This window comes from Rhinichthys klamathensis, unplaced genomic scaffold (assembly GCF_029890125.1).
Source record: "Rhinichthys klamathensis goyatoka isolate OS25496 unplaced genomic scaffold, OSU_Roscu_1.1 h1tg000040l_1, whole genome shotgun sequence".
NCBI lineage: Eukaryota > Metazoa > Chordata > Actinopteri > Cypriniformes > Leuciscidae > Rhinichthys > Rhinichthys klamathensis.
The window spans coordinates 1,597,227-1,617,271 of record NW_026606587.1 but is presented as its reverse complement, the minus strand read 5'-3'; the positions used below and the strand labels follow the sequence as shown (position 1 = coordinate 1,617,271).

Genomic DNA, 20,045 nt, shown 5'->3' with positions numbered 1-20,045 from the left:
GGGACCTCGACTTGAACTACGAAAACAACTCTGTTGCGGCATCTTAACTGGGAATCTGCTCTCTTTTCACCCTCAAACATCGGCGTGCTGAATGAAAACAGTCCGCTGGACTCTTTGAGCGCGAGACCTGACAATCCGTGGACTGGAAAAATGTGATTCAGGAAATTCAGGCGTAGTTTCGCTCGTCCGGTTGTTTACACGTTTTTTCGGGCGGTTTTTCTGCATATGTAAAGTACTTTTTCATTCGTCGTTGTTTTGGGATTAAATTAACTGTGGGTTGGGATAGTGACACGTCGCGCGCTAAGCTAATTTAGCATTTAACTCGGGTGATTTAAACGCACAATAATCCGTTTAGAAGGCGTTGTAGCTTTAATAGACGCACAACATCAAACTTACATATAAAACGCGGGAAATAAAGTTAAAGTTAACAAAAGTCGTGTTGGGTCTGTGTAGTTTTGATTGGCCTGATTTAGAATCAGTTAAAGGTGAAGCGTCACATTAAATTAATTCGACGTTTTCTCCTGGGATGCCTAACTTACAGATGGGGTCAGGTGATGTCCTGTAAGTGAACTTCTCAGCGGGGTGTGTTTGTAGAGGATCATGATGGCTCAGCTGGAGAATGGACGTGTGTCGTCTGATGATACTATGAGTGTGATGACTCTGGGCAGTCAGTTTGACGAGGAGAGCTCTTTCGGGTCGGACTCTGAAATCAACGGATTCACGAGCTCAAGACAAACTGACAAGTATGGATTCATCGGAGGAGCCCAGAAGTATTCAACCGAATCGTAAGTGGTTTAGTGGATCTCATCAAATCCTGTTTGTGTTGGTTGATCTGGGTAAGGCAAAGTCACGTGATTAAGCATGCTTGGACTTCAATGGGTGTGTGGAGTAGTAGGAAAGTAATGTAACTTACCGTAGTTTACATTCTTGACACAGTTTAACCGAAGAATTCAAAACAAAGGAATCTGTGTGAATGAATTACCGTTGCTTAACCTAATTGCCGTGTGTGTGTGTGTGTGTGTGTTTATTAATAATTGTGTAACCCAATGAAGGTAGGAAAAATAAAGAGCATGCCTTATACATTTTATAGTATATTTGATTTCTGGTAGCAGGTGGTGACTGTTAATGAAACCATTTAAATTAATAATAATAATAATAATAATGATTAAGATTTTTTAAATGTTAAAATAATATAAGTATTTTGAGTCTAAGATACTATATAACCTGTGATACTTTTTCAGGATTCTTTAATGAATAAAAAGTAAAAAATAAGATAAAAAAAAGAACAGCATTTATTTGGGGTTATGTTTGGGGTCAGTATTGTTTTCTTTCTTTTTTTGCAAGAAATTAATACTTTTATTCATCAAGGATGTGTTAAATTGATTAAACACAACAGTGATAGTAAAGAGGTATGTTGTTAGAAAAGATTTCTATTTTGAATAAATGCTGTTCTTTTTTTAAACTCTTTATTCATCAATGAATCCTGAAAAAAGTTAGCCTGGTCCTACCAGACTCTCGTACACATTTCAATTGTACAGAGAGTCTGGCCATGGCCACTCTCCATTGATAAGCGTTAACTTCCTTGAAGGCGGGTACTCTGTTAAAGTTTAAAACTGTTGGATCTGCCCAGAGTCACTCTGGATCTGCCATAACCAATCGTTAACGTTTGGTCGTGACTCGTGACGTATGTCTACAACTCAAACTAGCACACCTCAACGTCATCGTTCTCAGCCACTCCCTCTGTTGCAGAACCGATCACCGGTGATCACCGCGAGATGCATGCCGGTTAGAAATGTGTCCGAGTGCGGTCCGATTGGCTCTGATGTCATGCTGACGTATGTCAAAAAACTCTCGCGACCGCAAGGCGGATGTGTAGTATTCTGCAGTCCGGCGCAGTTGCTCCCCACCGACTGCACTGATCAAAATTAAATATAAATTATGTGTGAGTACTTTACCGATATATCGGCCGATATTATTTATCTGTGTACAGTAGCAATATTATTTAGGTGTATTATAGTACAGTACCAGTCAAAAGTTTGGACACACTTTCCTATTGGTGTGTACAAACGTTTGATGGGTACTGTATATAGAATACACAGTATTTAAACAGAATAAATATATAAACGTTTTGCAATGATCACTCAAATGTGGTGATCAAACACTTGAGTGATATGTAATGGAGGCAGGGGGAATGATAGAATGAGAATGATACATTTGTGCTGTAACCAAACTAGTTTGCATTGCATTGCATGTTATATTATATTATATTCTAAATACTGTTGCATAATCTTCACTGACGACTTTGTCTTTTAATTTAGTCACGTTATATAAAACAACTTGTATCAATAAATATAGCCTATCAAAAGTGTCACTGACATTATCTTCTATTTTTAGTCTTAATTCCTCTAATCTCTACCAGAGGAGGAAGAACTCAGATCTTTTTACTAAAGTAAAATGTATAATATCATAATGAAAACGTTTATAATTACATAATGTACAGACTTTTATACTATTTTAAATAAGTAGTAAGCAAAATGTACCTACTAAACGTGAAACTAGGCTACTCTTAATGCAAAATGGCCCTATATAAAGTGTTATAATTATATAAATTATTGGAATATTGCTTGATGTTGTAACGTAGCGTTATAGGCGGAATTAGCTTTAACACTGTGTCTACACACCGGACGCGGCCGTTATTGCTCGCGTGAGTCGCAACAGCTGTTTACCCGAGACGCGGAAAAGCACCCGTTACAGAGCAGAATGGGCCATCCGTTTACTGTCGGAGAATTGTCGCTCGCGCCACGCATTTTAATCAATGTTTAATAAATTAAGTGCCTGGATTTAATAAATAAGAAGTAGGCTAAATATAGCAGACAATATAATTAGGATTTCTCAGCTGCGTGCTTGCAATAGTCACAAGCTCACACAATATTGGCGCTTTTCCACTACACAGTACCAGCTCGCCTCGGCTCGACTCGACTCGACTCGCCTTTGTTTGGTTTTCCACTGTGTAAAAGTTGTACCTGTACCTGCTTTCGGGTACTTTTTTTCGTACCACCTCCGGCGAGGTTCTAAGCGAGCTGAGGCGAGCTAAGCCGATACTAAAATGTGACGTGAAAACAATGCCGACTGCTGATTGGTCACAGAGAATCTGCGTCATCATTGCACGCGCCAGATGGAGTATCCAGAATAACCCCGCCATTTCTAAATAGTTTGGCCAGAGATAGTTACTAAACTTACTACTATTATTATGGCAACTCGGAAGAATACGCCGTGGTCAAACGAGGAGGTGCAGACATTCCTTTGTTTGGTTGCCGAAGAGAGGATCCGGCGAGAGCTTGATGGGGGAACGAAATGCGTCGCTATGACGACCGGGTACTATTTGTGGCGGTACTTTCTGCAATGGAAAACGGAGCGAAAAGCGAGCCGAGTCGAGGCGAGCCAAGGCGAGTCGAGTCGAGTCGAGCTGGTACTGGTAATGGAAAAGCGCCATAAGTGACAGAGGCTGGCAGCAGAGAAATCAATTCAGTGAATTACACTGCGCAAATCAAAAGTAATAGTCTACTACCCACTGGATGAAAAAGGGTTGGCTCTCAACAGAACATATAATATTCATTTTATTTTTATTTTTCGTGTTCGCATTTATGAGGAAAAAACGGACGTGACAAGCTCCGAAAGCGGCACTAAAGCGCTTTAAAACTTTCACATAGGCCTACCTCGAACAGAAAGCACAAAGCCTTTCATTAAAGTCAATTTCGTTTTGTATTAATTATATCTTAATTTTAATCAATGTTTCATCAACCAAATGCCTGGATTTAATAAATAAGAAGTAAATATAACAGACAATAGATAATCTCGAAACGCGGCGAGTGAACTGCAACTCGTCTCATAAATGAACCTAAACTCAGCGTATAGACCTGAGAAATATATCTATTGAAATGTCTACTTTTAAACAGAACAAATCAAAACGAAAGACAAACTGCTCTCTGCTTATGTAATCCTTCTGAAATGTACATTTCTCTCTGGTGCGTTCAAAGATCGCGAGTCCGCATCCTCAACTTCATCTTTGCAGCCCACAATGACTGAAAACACTTGTTATTAATAAACAATTAAAATGTCTCCTTGCTATATTTGATGTATTCATGTCATTGCTTTTGCCAGTTCATTGTGACAGCTTTTAGGTGCTTTATTGGCAGCGCCACCCTTACATGAATCATCGCACGCCGCATTTTTTTTTTAATATTCATTTATCGGCCATTATAAATGCCGATACCGATAGTTATGAAAATGCCTAATATCGGCCGATAATATCGGCTCGCCGATATATCGGTCGGGCTCTATTCATTATAATTATTTTCATATAAAAGCAACAGAACTTAAATTACATCCAGTTTATTAGCAACACCGTGCACGAGCGTGAATCCCGATATCCGCCTTTGATCTCACAGGTGTCTGATCCACTACGAAAAGAGTAATGATGCTGAAAATTCAACTTTAAAGGAGCATTGCGGAAGTTCTGAAATTTCTAACCGTTACTGACACCAGTGGCCGTTAGAGAAACTGCTGCCAGTCTCATGCTCGTTCTCGGAGCACACGCTCGCACGCTCGTTGGCCGCACTAGACTAAGGTTACTGCTAACGATTGCCACTGCTTACTAATAGCTGCCGTACAGATGTAAGCCCAAGTAGACGAGAACGCGCATGACGTCTGTGAATGACATTTTGTGAATTTTCGCACCAACTCAGACCCGACTCCTCCACACACAATTGAGCCTACAGGCTGATAGAGGCAACCGTGGTGGACAGTCAAGGTGTCATTCTTTCTATTACATTATGGTTGGCTCATAAATGTACAAATGAAGACTCTATCTTAAAGATTTTTTTAAGTAAAAACCTACACATAGCCCCTTTAACATCACAGAAATAAATTATATTTTATTAAAGTATATTAAAATAGTAAACCATTATTTGAAATTGTAATAATATTTCACTATATTACTGTTTTTTTTTTCTGTATTATTGATCAAATAAATGCTGGCTTGATGGGCATAAGAGACTTATTTCAAACACATTAAAAATTAGTAATGTTTCCAAACTTTTGACCGGTACTGTGTATACATAGCTCAGGTCTTGTAACTGTTTACGTCAGCCAAGTAAAATGTTCACTCAAAATTAGTCATTGAACTGTTAAAATTTCACTCATTCAATACATTCCTACATCGGTATCCTTTTTGCTAAGCACCACAATCCCTCTCTTTAAAAAAAAAATATAAATTGGAGGTTGGCGGCTGGCCAAACTTAAGCAAACAAAATCAAAACAACTCATGTATTTTCAACTCATCATGATTAAACAATGTTTTTGTAGATTTAGTGAATTTGTTTTGTGCAACTCGTTGAACCAGTTTAGACGGATGTAAGAAACTGTCTACTTTCTTTTCATTGGAAGTGGGCATCAACAGTTTTTTGTTAGTTTTCATTGATGTGGTTTAAATCAGGGCGTTTCATCCTCACTTGCTCTGCAGCCAGTTGCAGTCTTGTTAAAGCTTCCTGTCTTTTATCAACGAGACATCTGCCTCAGGTTAGTGTCTTTCTTAAAGACTCTGCAGTCTACAGAGGACAACACATTCTGATGTCATTTACAGAGCCGCCTGGATTTGGGATCGTCACCACCACCACATCATTATTAAGAATTAACGGTTTTAAACAGTAGCCTGAGACGGCGGCAGGGCAGGCTGGTCTATTCATTGTGAATTGTTAAAGAGAATGGAATAGATGAGTAAGTGATAGTTGTCCCTCTGTACTGAGTGTACAGCCGCTTTCCGTTTCCTGTGGTTTATGGGAGTTCTGGTGCCCTGAGGTTACACCCCTCTCTGCCAGCTACCGGAGAGAGACCGGCCCCAAACATAACTCATGGAATCTGTTCTTGGTTCCTCCATTTTTGGCCAGAATTGCTCTTGAAAATGAAAAGGAAGTAATACCTAAGTTGTAGCTCAATAGGAACAATATTGAAAGAAACATTGCTTTCGAATCAAATTTCTAGTGGTAAAGATAAGTGTCTAAGTAAAGGGGAAGCTAGCTGGTGGTTGGTGTGCTGCCAAACTGATATTTAAATATCTAGGCCACAAGCTAAATGGTTTAAATTTGACTCGGGGGGGAAAACACAGGTGCAAATATTACAGGCCTCTTCCATCACCATTGTAGCCTTAAGAAAAATAGTTTACCACAGGTTGAACCCAGGAAGAATCTCCCTGAAAATAGTCAGGATAAAAGTGTCTAGTCATCTACTAAATGGCTATTTAACTGCTTAGATAAGTCGTGAAATTGTTTCAGGTTAATTCTGTACTTACATTTCTGATATAAGCTTGTTTCCACCACTTGTTTTTCTTGTTCATAAATTTGTGGTCAAAACTTTTTGAAAGTCTCTAATGCTCACCAAGGCTGCATTTATTTGATAAAAAAACTGGAATATTGTTAAATTATTAATATTAATAACTATTTTCTATTTGAATCTATTTTAAAATATTATTTATTCCTGTGATCAAAGCTGAATTTTCAGCATCATTACTTCAGTGTCACATGATCCCTCAAAAATCATTCTGATTTGCTGCTCAAGAAACATTTCTTCTTATTATCAATGTTGAAAACAGTTGTGCTGCTTAATTCTTTTCAGGATTCTTTGATAAAAAGAAAGTTCAAAAGAACTGGAATGGAAATCTTTTGTAACATTACAAATGTCTTTTCTGTCACTTTTGATCAATTTAATGCATCTTTGCTGAATGATGGTTTTAATTTGATCAAAAAATCTTACTGACCCCAAACATTTGAATGGTAGTGCATAAAAACATTTCACAATTTGTAATGCCGGCCTCCCTCATTGTGTCTCATCATAAAATGCAGGTGTGTGAATGAGGAACTCATATTGAAGCTTATATTAGATAACATGATGTCCTTCCTTGCATTGTTTACATTTTGGGTTGTGCATACATTTTTATTGGTTACAGTAAAGTATACCATATCAAATATGTGGTAAGGTATAGTAAGGTGGTTGTAATCTGGAAAAAAACCCCTTCTTTTTTTAAATGATATAGTAGTATTTATATGAAGGAAGTAAATGTGACGAGTGACACATGTTTGAGGTTTTGTTGAAGTTCAAGAAGCTATTTTGGTCATTGGTTTAGTTGTTGCACAGTTTTTGCTGTGAGATGCGCACTCTTTCAGATGTAGCCTAGTATGTTTTTATAGATTAAATGAATAGTTCACCAAAAAATAAACATTCTGTCATTATTTACTCCCCTCATTTCATTCCAAACCCTTATGACTTCATTTCTTTCTTTTGTGGAACACAAAAAGAGAAGTTAAGCAGAATGTTTAGGCCACTATTTTCCATACAATCATAGTGAATGCCCATAATAGGACAAAAGTAGAAGTAATTTGTATTCATTCACATCTCATTTGCATATTCAAACTTGATGTTGTGATGTGATGGGTTATGAGAACCAATAGCATGGGGCATTTTCTTTGATAAACTAATTTGGGGTTCTTATTCTTTCTTTCTTTCTCTCTCTCTCTCAAACGCACTCACACAGGGCTCAAGAAGTGCCTTTGGAAGTGTTAAGGCACAGGGAAGTCAAATGGCTGGATATGCTGAACCACTGGGACAGATGGATCAGTAAAAGGTTCAAGAAGGTAGGAGCTGCCATCGACATTCACTAGATTCTTCAGTCAGTTGTGTTCATTTTCACGGCATGTTCCCAGGAACAGATCAATGATGTCAGATGTTTTCCAGTGCGTTACATGTACGCACTAGAAAGTAAAAGAGAAGGTACACCAAACTGTGAAAATATGAGGAAATCATCTCCATGTATCAGGGCTTAGGGCTTTAAATGATCACTGTTATCTTCTCTTTTATTCCCTTTCTTCTCGTGTTTCCCCATTTTGACTTGCTCAGACAGTTCCACTGCTGTATGGATTAATTAAAAACCTCAGCAGAATGACACCATGACACAATCGTTTCAAAGAGGCCCTGTCTGGACAAGCCTTATATCGCCAGCTTTCCTTAAATGGTCTTCAGTGATGTGTTTATCTATTAGTCTAAGTGTTCACCTCTGTTTTTCTCTTAAGCTTTATAAAGCTTTCACTGGGAGCGAGGCGTCTTCAGGTAAAGACGACGGAAGAGTTTTGCCAGAGGCCGTCTTAACAGTCTTTGTTGCCCTTTTATGTTTGCATGCCTGTATTACTGTGTGTGCTCGTCTTTGTGTCACACAGAGATTGAAAACAAAGAGACACAATTCTAGGGTTGGGAATTGGAAACAGTTCTTACTGAAACTAGATGAATTTCATGACATTTTCATGGCGAATCAAGAATAACGTTACCTGTTGAGTTTTGACCATTCACATCCCAGATTAAAATAATTAAATTTGATATACTCTTACAGTAGTTTTTCATTTCAAAGCATTTAAAATGATTTAAATTCACTAGATTATGGAAAAATAGACATTACTATATTATTTAATTTATATAGGCAGCTACTGTATGTTCATCATAAGTTCACACTATTCTAAAAAGAATTTTATTATTTAGTAACACTGTTATTTTTAAAATCTAAAAAGGGATGCAAGGTATATCTATAGTTATGGTTACTGTATTAGAGGCCAGTATTAGGGATTTTTTTTTTAATTTATAGGTATCTGCTGATAATGGGTAATTCATTGTGCATGCTCATTTTTCCTATTTTTACATTAACATTACTTTTGCTGTTATCTAATGCTTACTTGAAGTTATTCTTTTAAATGTTAATAATTAAATAACACTGTTAAATGCAATCTTTAGAAAATCTTATGTTGTGATGCTTAAAGTGCCCCATTATGCTTTTTGGAATTTTTCCTTTCATGCAAGTGTGTAATAAAGCTGTTTGTGAATGATCTTTTAAACTTTGCAGACCTTTTACAAAGTACACAGCAAATAAAGTTATTGTCTCTTAAAAGATTTAAACAATTTTTAACTGCCGGCGAAGTAATGCAGACCAGCCTCATCTCACTCACTCTTCTAATTCGCTCCGGTTAAATAGTGCTTGCATAATTTTATTAATTCCAATTTTACTAAATCCTCTGTGCTTAAATGGTCAAATACAAACAAAATGATCAAAATGCTTCTCTTTGTGAGTATTCAGTTAAACACCAGTTTTGGAACATAAATATTTGAGAGAAAAGGCATGTTATGTAAAAGTATGAATTTGGCTAGAATTAAGTATGGCTAGAATTTAAACACCGGTGCATCCCTAGAAAGAATACAAAGACAATAAACAGACAGTACATTGTTCGGTTGGATTGGCCTCTAATTGCATGTTACTACAAAACTTAAAGTGCAGCCAGTGTTGTTCGACAAGAATCTTTAGGAAACCTGAATCAAGTAGAAACAGTGCCAGCATGGGTAAATGCCTTATGATTCCCATCCCTACTACATACATATTTTATTATTGCTGTTTCTTGATGCAAGGAGACTGGGCTGTTTTTATAATCACAAAGATTTGTCCAGTGGCTTCTGTGTTGAAGGGATAGTGACATATTTGTGTTAACCATTTAAAATGTCATCTAGATTGCAGTGTGTAATCACTGTGAATGCATGCTGGTCCCTGCTTATCTGAATATTACTGCGTCAGGGTGTGACGTTCAGACCTCTGTCACCCGCAGGTGCGACTGCGATGTCAGAAAGGAATCCCACCGTCATTGCGAGGCAGGGCCTGGCTGTACCTGTCAGGTGGAAAAGTGAAAAGAGAGCAAAACGTCGGGAAGTTCAATGTGAGTCAGTCAGGTCTACACATACTTGATTACAGTTGATATGTAGTGGTTACATTAGATGTGTCATTATGCATTTCTTACTGTAGAGCTTCTCAACCTGGGAGCTGCAACCTTACTAAGATATATAGATGTGTTAAACCCATGCATTTCTTGTGCTTAAAAAATCACAAGAATATAGGTTGCTGGACAAGAAACAATAGGATCTGTCTTACTGTTTATAACTGTGAGATGAACTTCTGGATTGTGTCGTTGTTGAGTAGGAGTTGGATAGCATGGATGGAGACCCTAAGTGGATTGATGTGATCGAGAGAGATCTACACAGACAGTTTCCCTTCCATGAGATGTTTGTGTCCCGAGGAGGTCATGGGTTAGTCTTCATAATTTTCTATTCATTTTTTTTATTATATATTACACACACACACACACACACACATAAACAGATATATGTGTGTGTGTGTGTGTGTATTTATTTATTTAAATTTATTATATTTTATATAGTTTTAAGGAATTAATACTTCTATTTAGCAAATGTATTACATTGGTCAAAAGTAACAGTTAAGGCTTTTATAATGTAAATAAAATGCAATTTTAAATAAATACTGTTCTTTTGAAATTTCAATAATGTATTACTGTTTACACGAAAACAATAAGCAGCACAATTGTTTTCAAACGTGATAAGAAGATTTTTTTTTCTTGAGCATCAAATCAGCATATTAGAATGATTTCTGAAGGATCATGTGACACTGAAGACTGGAGTAATAATGCTAAAAACTCAGCTTTTGTCTTCACATGAATAAATACAATTTTAAAATATATTCATATAGAAAAAAAATTAATTGACCAACATCAAGCTTTTAAACAGTTGTGCATATATATATATATATTTTAAATACTATTTACGGAAACAGTACAGGTTATATCTGTTTTTGCAAAGTACACCAGTTCCACTGTGCTTGTGTTTGTGTGTTGTTGAGCAGGCAGCAGGACCTGTTCCGGGTGTTGAAGGCTTACACCCTGTACAGACCGGATGAGGGTTACTGTCAGGCTCAGGCTCCTATAGCAGCGGTGCTTCTGATGCACATGCCTGCTGAGGTAAAAATGATCATTTGTGTGCACATTCTTATTACAATCAGTAATACTTAAGTAATGATTGAAATGACAAATCATGTTTGTTTATTGTGTGTATTCAGGATGCATTTTGGGGTCTGGTTCAGATTTGTGAGAAGTACCTCCCTGGATACTACAGTGCAGGCCTGGTAAGACCTGTTACTTGCTATTTAAGAAATAAATATTACTAATCAAATCTAATCCATAAAGGGGAGACAAGAAGTGCTTTTTTGCAACAACACTTACATACTGAATTGTATGAACTGGCTTGAGCTGAATAATTACACTATTCAGGGTTTTTTCTGGGTTAAAATGGTCTTCAGTGGTGGCGGACGAACACGGTCATCCACACACTCAGTACAAAGTACCCTACCCATGTGAACTGCGAGCCCAGTTCTGACAATAAATCCAAAATAAATCCAAAGACAGGTTGTAATATTAACTTTTTCTATTTATCCATGAAATAAAAAATAATCACTGTCAAGACCAGCGTTGGGAGTAATACATAACACGTTACGCGAGTTATGTAATCAGATTACTTTTCTAAGTAACTACTAAAGTAACGCATTACTTTTAAATTGCATTACTATTCTTCTACAATTGAGAATAGCAGCACAGCTGAAAGGATTGTTTGAGCTGATTTTGCATTTCATTCAGCCTGAGGATTATTCATTTCACTTTTGGTGTGGAAGGGACTTTACATTTGCCAAAAATACAACTTTTATTCGTTTTTGTTATTAAAAACAAGCAAGCCCAGCCCAGATTAGAAAAAGTAACGCAACACATTACTATCCATAAAATTAACTAAGTAACGTAATTAGTTACTTTTTTTTAAGGAATAACACAATCATTTAAACATTACTTTTAAAAGTAACTTTCCCCAACAATGGACAGATCATAAAACAAAGTGCTTAGAACTATTTTATATTTAAAAATCTGTAAATTTAACTCAATGCACAGATCATTTGACATACAGTATCAGAATTGTTTTTTCTGTCCATTGCTATGATTATCACTATCACTATCAATCGGATTTAATCGTGCGCTTAAATACAGTTTTACGGCAGGTTTTGTCACATTAAATGATTAGTTTGGCAGGACAACGATTCATTTTGACGGCCACCAAAATATTTTCAATGCAGGAAAAACTATTGTTTTTTTGTAGAGCTACGTATAGCCTAATTGAACTTTTTTTCCAAATTGATGTTTCAACATTGACACAGCCATCGAACTAAATTGAAACAGCATTAAATTGAGCTGAATAATGACACTTATCTTTTGTAGAGCATGGAATCTAATTTATTTAATATTTGATCAATTTTACAACATTAAAGGGATAGTTTACCCAAAAATGAAAATTTCATTATTTACTTACCCTCATGTAGGCATGTGCCGGTATCAAATTTTCATGCTGCGATTAATTTATTGAGCTTTCATCACGGTATATGGTATTATCACGATATTTTAACTGCACAAGAGAAACGGATGGATTGGGAGTAAAAAAACAAAACAAAAAAAACTTTCATCACAATGTGTAATTGTGGTTGTAACATGTTGTCACTAAACTTAATAAAATTCAGTTTAGTTCACAAATGTTTTGACAATGTTTACATGGTACAATGACTGGTAGGCTACTGTTTGTAATATTGCTTAACACAATTTTCACGATTTCAATTCTTGGATTTGATTTCAATCTTGATTCAATATTGACTCATTTGGATAAATATTAGGTAGGCTACAGTAGATAGCTTGCATGTTAATTTTTCTCAAGAAAAAATATATCTCACATAATGCTGTCAACATACAGAGAGAAATTAAATATAATGTGGTTTTCATTATTATATTTAAAAAATATAATAAATATGTAATATAGTGCACATATTTAGCAAAATACTCCTCTCTATAGCTATTTTTTCCAGTCAACTAACATTAAGTCATTAAATGGCTTTCCTGAGGTAGATGTAACGTTCTGTGACAATTGTTCTCCTGCAGTTTTATTGACCTCTTTCCGTGGTTGAAAAACACCGATTGATCGATATTATGTATGAGGCATATACCTTTCGGTAAGTTGTACTGTATCTTTAAATAAAAAGTAACAGATGATCGGTTTACTTGAACTGAGGCGCTACAGCGATCTGTCACGTCACATTTACAAGCGCCAAAACGGTATTTATTGTCTGAATTTCGTAATAAAATGGACAGAACCTGAGAACTGATTTTTTTTCATATCAAAAGTAACCTGCTATGTCTTGTGTCCTCTTTGCTCTGTGATTTTTCTCTGCGTGAGAAAATGAATGTGTGGCGTGAGAGCGTGTGAAAAGTGTCTCATGCTGAGTCTCATGCTGAATGTGTGAGAGTTGGCAGCCCTGCTTTTAGAAGGGGGATAGATCGTCGGCAGCATTCCTCCTTCCGCCATGCTTCTTCTCCATGTGAGGATTCTTTACATTAGACTAGAGTGCGCCGCATGCACACAGTGCTTATATATGTGGGGATTGTTTACATCAGAGTGCGCACGTGTTTTGCACAGCATATACGCAGTGTTTTTTTTAAGCGGTTGATGGAAAATAAGAATGCGCGTTCTAAAAATCTAAATTTGGATCTATTATTTTTCACGGTATTTTGAAGTCCCCGCGATAACAATATCGTGCATATTCATTACCGTGATTTATCGCATTACCGAATACCGGCACATGTCTACCCTCATGTCATTCCGAATCCGTAAGACTTCATTCATCTTCGAAACACAAATGAAGATATTTTTACTGAAATCTGAGAGCTTTCCGTCCCTCCATTGACAGCCTATGCAACTGATACTTTGACGCATCAAAAAGTTAATAAAGAGATTGTAAAACGAATCCATAGTTTAATCCGTAGTGAGTGGTTTAGTCTAAATTTTCTTAAGACACGAGAACACTTTATATGATTGAATTTAGGCTTTTATTCACATATAAACATTGATCAGCGAACATAAACAGAAGCTTAACCGAACCTGCATGATGTGCAAGAACAAACCTCATTGGTTCTTGCTGAAGCTCAAATGTGCTGCGTAACATGAGAATGAACCTCATTGGTTCTTGCTGAAGCTCAAATGTGCTGCGTAACATGAGAATGAACCTCATTGGTTCTTGCTGAAGCTCAAATGTGCTGCGTAACATGAGAATGAACCTCATTGGTTCTCGCATGTCAAGCGGGCATGCGTGAGCTTCCATTTACTGATGTGTGAGTTGATGAATGTTTATATGTGATTTTAAAAGCCTAAATTCAATCTGTTCATCATGCGACCGCGCATATAAAACCGCTCAATTCATATGAATTAGTTTTGCAATCTCTTTATGAACTTTTTGAAGCATCAAAGTGTCAGTTGCGTGGACTGTAAATGGAGGGACAGAAATCTCTCAGATTACATAAAAAAAATATCTTCATTTGTGTTCCAAAGATGAATGGAAGTCTTACAGGTTTGGAACGACATGCGGGTGAGTAAATGATGCCAGAATTTTCATTTTTAGGTGAACTAACCCTTTCACAGTTATTATCCAGTTATTTCACAATTATTAATATAAGGCAGCTTTGAAACCATCTGTATTGTTTAAAGCACTATATAAATAAATGTGACTTTACTTGTGAGATCTACCCAGCATTGTGTTTAAAAGTTATCTGTTGCTTGTATGATAGAAGATCTAATGGCAATTGCACATTATGAAGTGCCTACATTTTACAACCATTTACCAGAACATTTCAGTGAAGAGCATTGTGGATGAAGACTAAGTATTATGAACTTCATAGTTTTAGGTAATCGAAACCTTATCTGTTTTCCTCACACAGTCTCAGGTTTATAGTTTGCATTCTATTCATAGCATTCATATCTAAAGTTCCTTGTTTTCAATCTGCAAACATTGAGTCATGTTTTTGAGACAAAATGTGCCATCGATGCCAGTAAAAACACTACACAAAACTTCTTTTGTTCTTTACTCTTGTGCTGCTTACAACACATTTGAGCAGAGTAGTAAATGAGATATCTGTGGTTTCCAAAGGGAAAAACTAATTTAAATATAATCTATTATCGCCTTAAGCATGTAAATGTAGAATTGCTGCTGTAAATAACTGCCTGACAGATCAATGAATTGTATAATTTAAAAAAATTGCACTGTTACTTTCAAGTCAACGATAAAACCTCCACCGTCTTAATTCTGTTGTTTGTGTTGTAGGAGGCCATACAGTTGGATGGACTAATCTTAAATGCGCTATTAAAGCGTGTGAGTCCTCCGGCGTATCGGCACCTTGAGAAACACAAGATAGAGCCCATCCTCTACATGACGGAGTGGTACATGTGTGCATTTTCCAGAACTCTACCCTGGTCGTCTGTGCTCAGAGTGTGGGACATGTTCCTGTGTGACGGTCAGATTCACTTACACATATTACCACACAGGCAGGCTTGTCATCATCTCCCTGACTGTGTTTTTCTTTTGTCCTTTCAAAAGGAGTGAAGATAATGTTCCGTGTTGGGCTTGTGTTGCTGAAATGCATGCTGGGATCTCGTGAGAAACTGAAGGCTTGTCCTGGTCAGTATGAGACTATGGAGCTTCTTCGAGCCCTGGAGCCGCAATACATGCAGGAGGGCTTTCTCGTCCATCAGGTAGCAAACACACACACTCTCACGCCGTTTTACTGCATTCGGGTTTTGAGTAGATATGATCGAAATTGATTTTAATTTTTATTAAATAAGTGAAATATATACCAATTATTTTTAGACTTACGTGTATGATACTTGATATGTAGAACCAATATTTAACACACGGGTTACATTTCAAGCATAAAGTAACCTGTGTCCACTATTCAATTATTTGCATATTTTGGAGCTTTGGTGTGCCAACTTTTTTCTGTTTTTTACTATTTATTTTGTCGAGTACCCAACCCTGAGAATAATTTTGCCGGTGATGTGCCTGCTTTGGTCTTGCTTTTAACTAAATAATAGGTACAATAAAACTACAACAAAAAAATACAAATATTTGTAATCCTATACTATCAATATTCACTCATTTGAAATTTTAGGGCTTATTCATTTCATCATAAATACAGTAAAAGCAGTAATATTGTTAAATATGTTTGCATTTTAAAATGGTAAAATTGTTTTCTATTTTAATATATTTTCAAATGTAACTTATTCCTGTGATGACAGATTAATTTTCAGCAGCCATTATTCTAGTCTTCAGTGTCATATGATCCTTCAGAAATCATTCTTCAAGAAACATTTATTATTATATTGTCAATGTTTACATTTATTTTTGTGGAATCCGCAATACATGTTTTTCAGGATTCTATGATGAACATTTATTTACAATAATATAAATGTATTTACTCTCACTTTTGGACAATTTTAATGCATTCTAGCACAATAAAAATATGAATTAATGAATAAAACAAAAAAAGTCTTACAGACCCCAGATTTTTAAACAGTAGTCTATAATAATTTTAGATCGAAAATCAACTTTGCATTTCATGTTAAACTAAAGGTTTAGGTTTTATAAATCTGAAGCTCACTTGTTCACCAAACAATCAACTATTCATACACTCGTGAGTTTTGCTTAGGTGGATTTTGTACCCAAAAAACCTGACTGGATATTTTATTGTCATAATCTCAGAATTTTCGGGTCAAGAAATTGACATTACAAATAGGCAACAAAGAATCAAAGCGAACTGTGTGGTTTTAAATTAAACTCATCAAATACGTCAAATCTTGCTTTGTCTTAATGTCTTAATTACATAATGTTATTAATATGAACATTGCATTAACTGAGTTACTTGCCTGTGAAAGCTGCTGTTAAGAGTTGAAAGCAACTTTTTGGGTGCTAATCTTTAAAGATTCAACAGATGGCACCATTTCTTTTTTTTTTCTTTTTTTCTTTTTTTTTTTACCAGATAATCAATTAATAACTGATAATAAACAGGTTTTATTGGTAGGAACTTTTATGAACATGACATTGGTGTTTGAGTTCAAAACAACAAGACTATACTATGATGATAGTGAATCTTCTCTTCTGCACATGCAGGTGTTAGAGCTGCCTATATCCGCTCGGGATGTTGAACGAGAGCACCGCATGCAGCTCAAGCGCTGGCGGAAAACCCACGGCGAACTCAGCTACAAGTCCCCTCCCAGAATGCACGGCGCTCAGGCCATCATGTCTGCCGAGCCACACTCCCGCCAAGACCTCCGTCAGAACCCCACAATCGTCGTTCAGTATCCCCTGCAATCAGACACTAAATCCGATTTCGCTCGCATCAGGAAAAGAAGCACTATCCGAAAAGCCCTCATTCCATTGGACGTCCCCAATCCGTATGCCTTACCAACAGACCCCAGATCAAACCCTCTTAAAGATAAAGCACAAGACAAACCGTCCAACCGTCCTCCTCCATCACTACAGCAATCCCTCCTCACTACACCTGAGAAGACAGTACCTTGCTCTGATCCACCAGCCTCTGTCCCAAATCCATCACTCTCTGTCATCCCAACCCCAAATCCATCACTCTCTGTCATCCCAACCATCCCAACCCCAAATCCATCTCTCTCTGTCATCCCAACCCCAAATTCATCTCTCTCTGTCATCCCAACCATCCCAACCCCAAATCCATCTCTCGCTGTCATCCCAACCATCCCAACCCCAAATCCATCTCTCTCTGTCATCCCAACCCCAAATTCATCTCTCTCTGTCATCCCAACCATCCCAACCCCAAATCCATCTCTCGCTGTCATCCCAACCATGCCAACCCCAAATTCATCTCTCTCTGTCATCCCAACCATCCCAACCCCAAATCCATCTCTCGCTGTCATCCCAACCATCCCAACCCCAAATCCCTCTCTCGCTGTCATCCCAACCATCCCAACCCCAAATCCCTCTCTCTCTGTCATCCCAACCATCCCAACCCCAAATCCATCCCTCTCTGTCATCCCAACCATCCCAACCCCAAATCCCTCTCTCTCTGTCATCCCAACCATCCCAACCCCAAATCCATCCCTCTCTGTCATCCCAACCATCCCAACCCCAAATCCATCTCTCTCTGTCATCCCAAATCCATCTCTCTCTGTCATTCCAACCCCAAATCCATCTCTCTCTGTCATCCCAACCATCCCAACCCCAAATCCATCTCCAAGTCTTTCTCGCACCCCGCCATCTCCCCAAACCTCACCGGACCCCAATCCCACACACCCCACCGAGCTCCCTCACTCCTCCAACCCGGAAATCACAGCTGAACCCCTTCCTATCCCTAAAAACTCAAGCAACACCAACAACTCAGCCCACCTTAAAGATCCTCCACCCACTACAGACTCCACTCCGCTTCTTCCAGACGACGCACCTGTGAACGGAGACTCGGTCGCTGCTCCCACAGTTCCTGGTTTACGTCACTCATTTGAGAGCGTGGGTTCAGAGGACACGTACCTGTAGCTCTCACCTCAACGTTCAGGGAGAAATTGAATGCAGTATTGGGAACCAGCAGCCGCTTTATGCATCAGGGCAACATGGGAGGAAAAAACTGTGATTGTATTTTGATGTTTTGGAGGCGATCAATACAGTTCGAAAAATCTTTGCCGTCAGTATCTTGACTTCAGGACTATATCAAGCTTAACGACAAGAAGGATCAAATGACCTAAAGACATTTCGGTGTCACCGTGCACATGACCTCCTTATTTTTCCCGTGCTGGTCCATAAACGGACTCCACAGCCTTTGTATTAAAAGTGCAAAAAGATCTGGATATTAGTTCTTCCATTATTCCTCAATCATAAGCAGAACAGACTTTATAATCAAATATGTTTGGCTTGTTTTTGTGTTATTCGCTGCTTAACAATATAAGGTCATATTGCAAGATATGATAAAAATGTGTGATTCGGCCATCTAACAGTTTTACATTTATAACCACTCTTTTGACCACTATTATAAGAGTTTGTATTCTTTTTCAGCATCACTTAACCATTTTAACATGTGCAACACATAATATTAAGAGCAATGGAGCATTTCTTGTTTCAACATCATGTCTGTTACCACAGTGGCTGCATACAAATGTACTGAAAACATAAATAAAAAGCAATTTAAGTTGTAATATCCTTAAACTTCACTTTTCAGAAACAAAATGTGCAAAAATTGTACCTTTAGGGGCACGAGAGCGCGTGTACTTTTAAATGGGACACTTTTGTACCTTATCTACCCCTAAAAGGTGTGTATTAGTACACAATAGAGTAGTAATATGTACTATTTTGGGGTAAATCAAGTATAAAGTTGTCCCTTTTAGGTTATTGCCCCTGTAACAAGTTTTGCTCATTTGTTGAGTATCTGAGTATCTTTTCATCATTTAAAAGAACAAAAAATAAATACATTTTGAATTGTTTCTTGTGACATTTAATAAAACACCAAAAGGAAAAATCCAGATTTCTTGTTTGTTAAAATTGCTATCACAAATGTAGTAGATGTGATGTTGAAATTATTTTTGATTGTCTCTTTAACACATCTGATGTATCTATTTTGTTGCTAATATGAGAGAAACTGAAGACCTATTTCATATTTCGTGAAGCCTACTCCATCTCAAGCCACCAGATGGCGCACATTCCTTACACGTGATTCATTGCATTTGCTCAGCGATGTCAACCTGTTACATTGGGAGTTTATTTAGATTCATAGATGCTTGTACAATCATCATATGTGAAGAGAAGTATGTTACAAAACAGCTAAAACGTGCTGTTTTTTTTTGTTTTTTTTTGACATGATTAAATGTTATAGGGAGTCATTTTTATTTACGTTACATTTTAATAATAGCTGAAATATTCACTATTCTGTTTCGGCTTCATCTTATAAAATTTTCTCTGAACTGATGGGAGCACTGTTTTTTTTTTTTTTCTTAATTACTCTGACAAAAGCTTTGATTTGTGTGTCTAATATTTAATCATCCTCAACAACTGACTGTCAACTCTATGTAGATTTTGTACAAATAAAAGCACTTCTAATAAGACCATTTATTTGATGTGCTGGACGAAGGCGCCGTTTCCCACTGGGTCACAGGACGTGTCTGTTTTCTGTCACTGCTGCGCTTCAATTACCGTAAGGAAAGCCATCAAAGAGGCCGCTGTAAACCGAAACCTTAATGCTTTGGGTCAT

General features: G+C 37.2%; 1 protein-coding gene across 4 annotated transcripts; it reads left to right on the top strand.

The window, feature by feature from the left end:
- The first annotated feature begins 433 nt into the window (after positions 1-433).
- On the top strand, positions 434-19,106 carry tbc1d10aa (TBC1 domain family, member 10Aa). Of its 4 annotated transcripts, none has more exons than XM_056246588.1 (10): positions 434-785; positions 7,586-7,685; positions 9,690-9,797; positions 10,058-10,164; positions 10,775-10,889; positions 10,988-11,053; positions 15,110-15,299; positions 15,383-15,537; positions 16,952-17,988; positions 18,028-19,104. In XM_056246588.1, the coding sequence occupies exons 1-10, from the start codon at positions 601-603 to the stop codon at positions 18,341-18,343; spliced, it is 2,379 nt and encodes a 792-aa protein (XP_056102563.1). In that variant the 5' UTR covers positions 434-600; the 3' UTR covers positions 18,344-19,104. The 4 variants fall into 4 exon arrangements, with proteins under 4 accessions (XP_056102563.1, XP_056102562.1, XP_056102561.1 ...); XM_056246587.1 differs by having other exon boundaries at positions 18,019-19,104; XM_056246586.1 differs by having other exon boundaries at positions 16,952-19,104.
- The last annotated feature ends 939 nt before the right edge of the window (positions 19,107-20,045 follow it).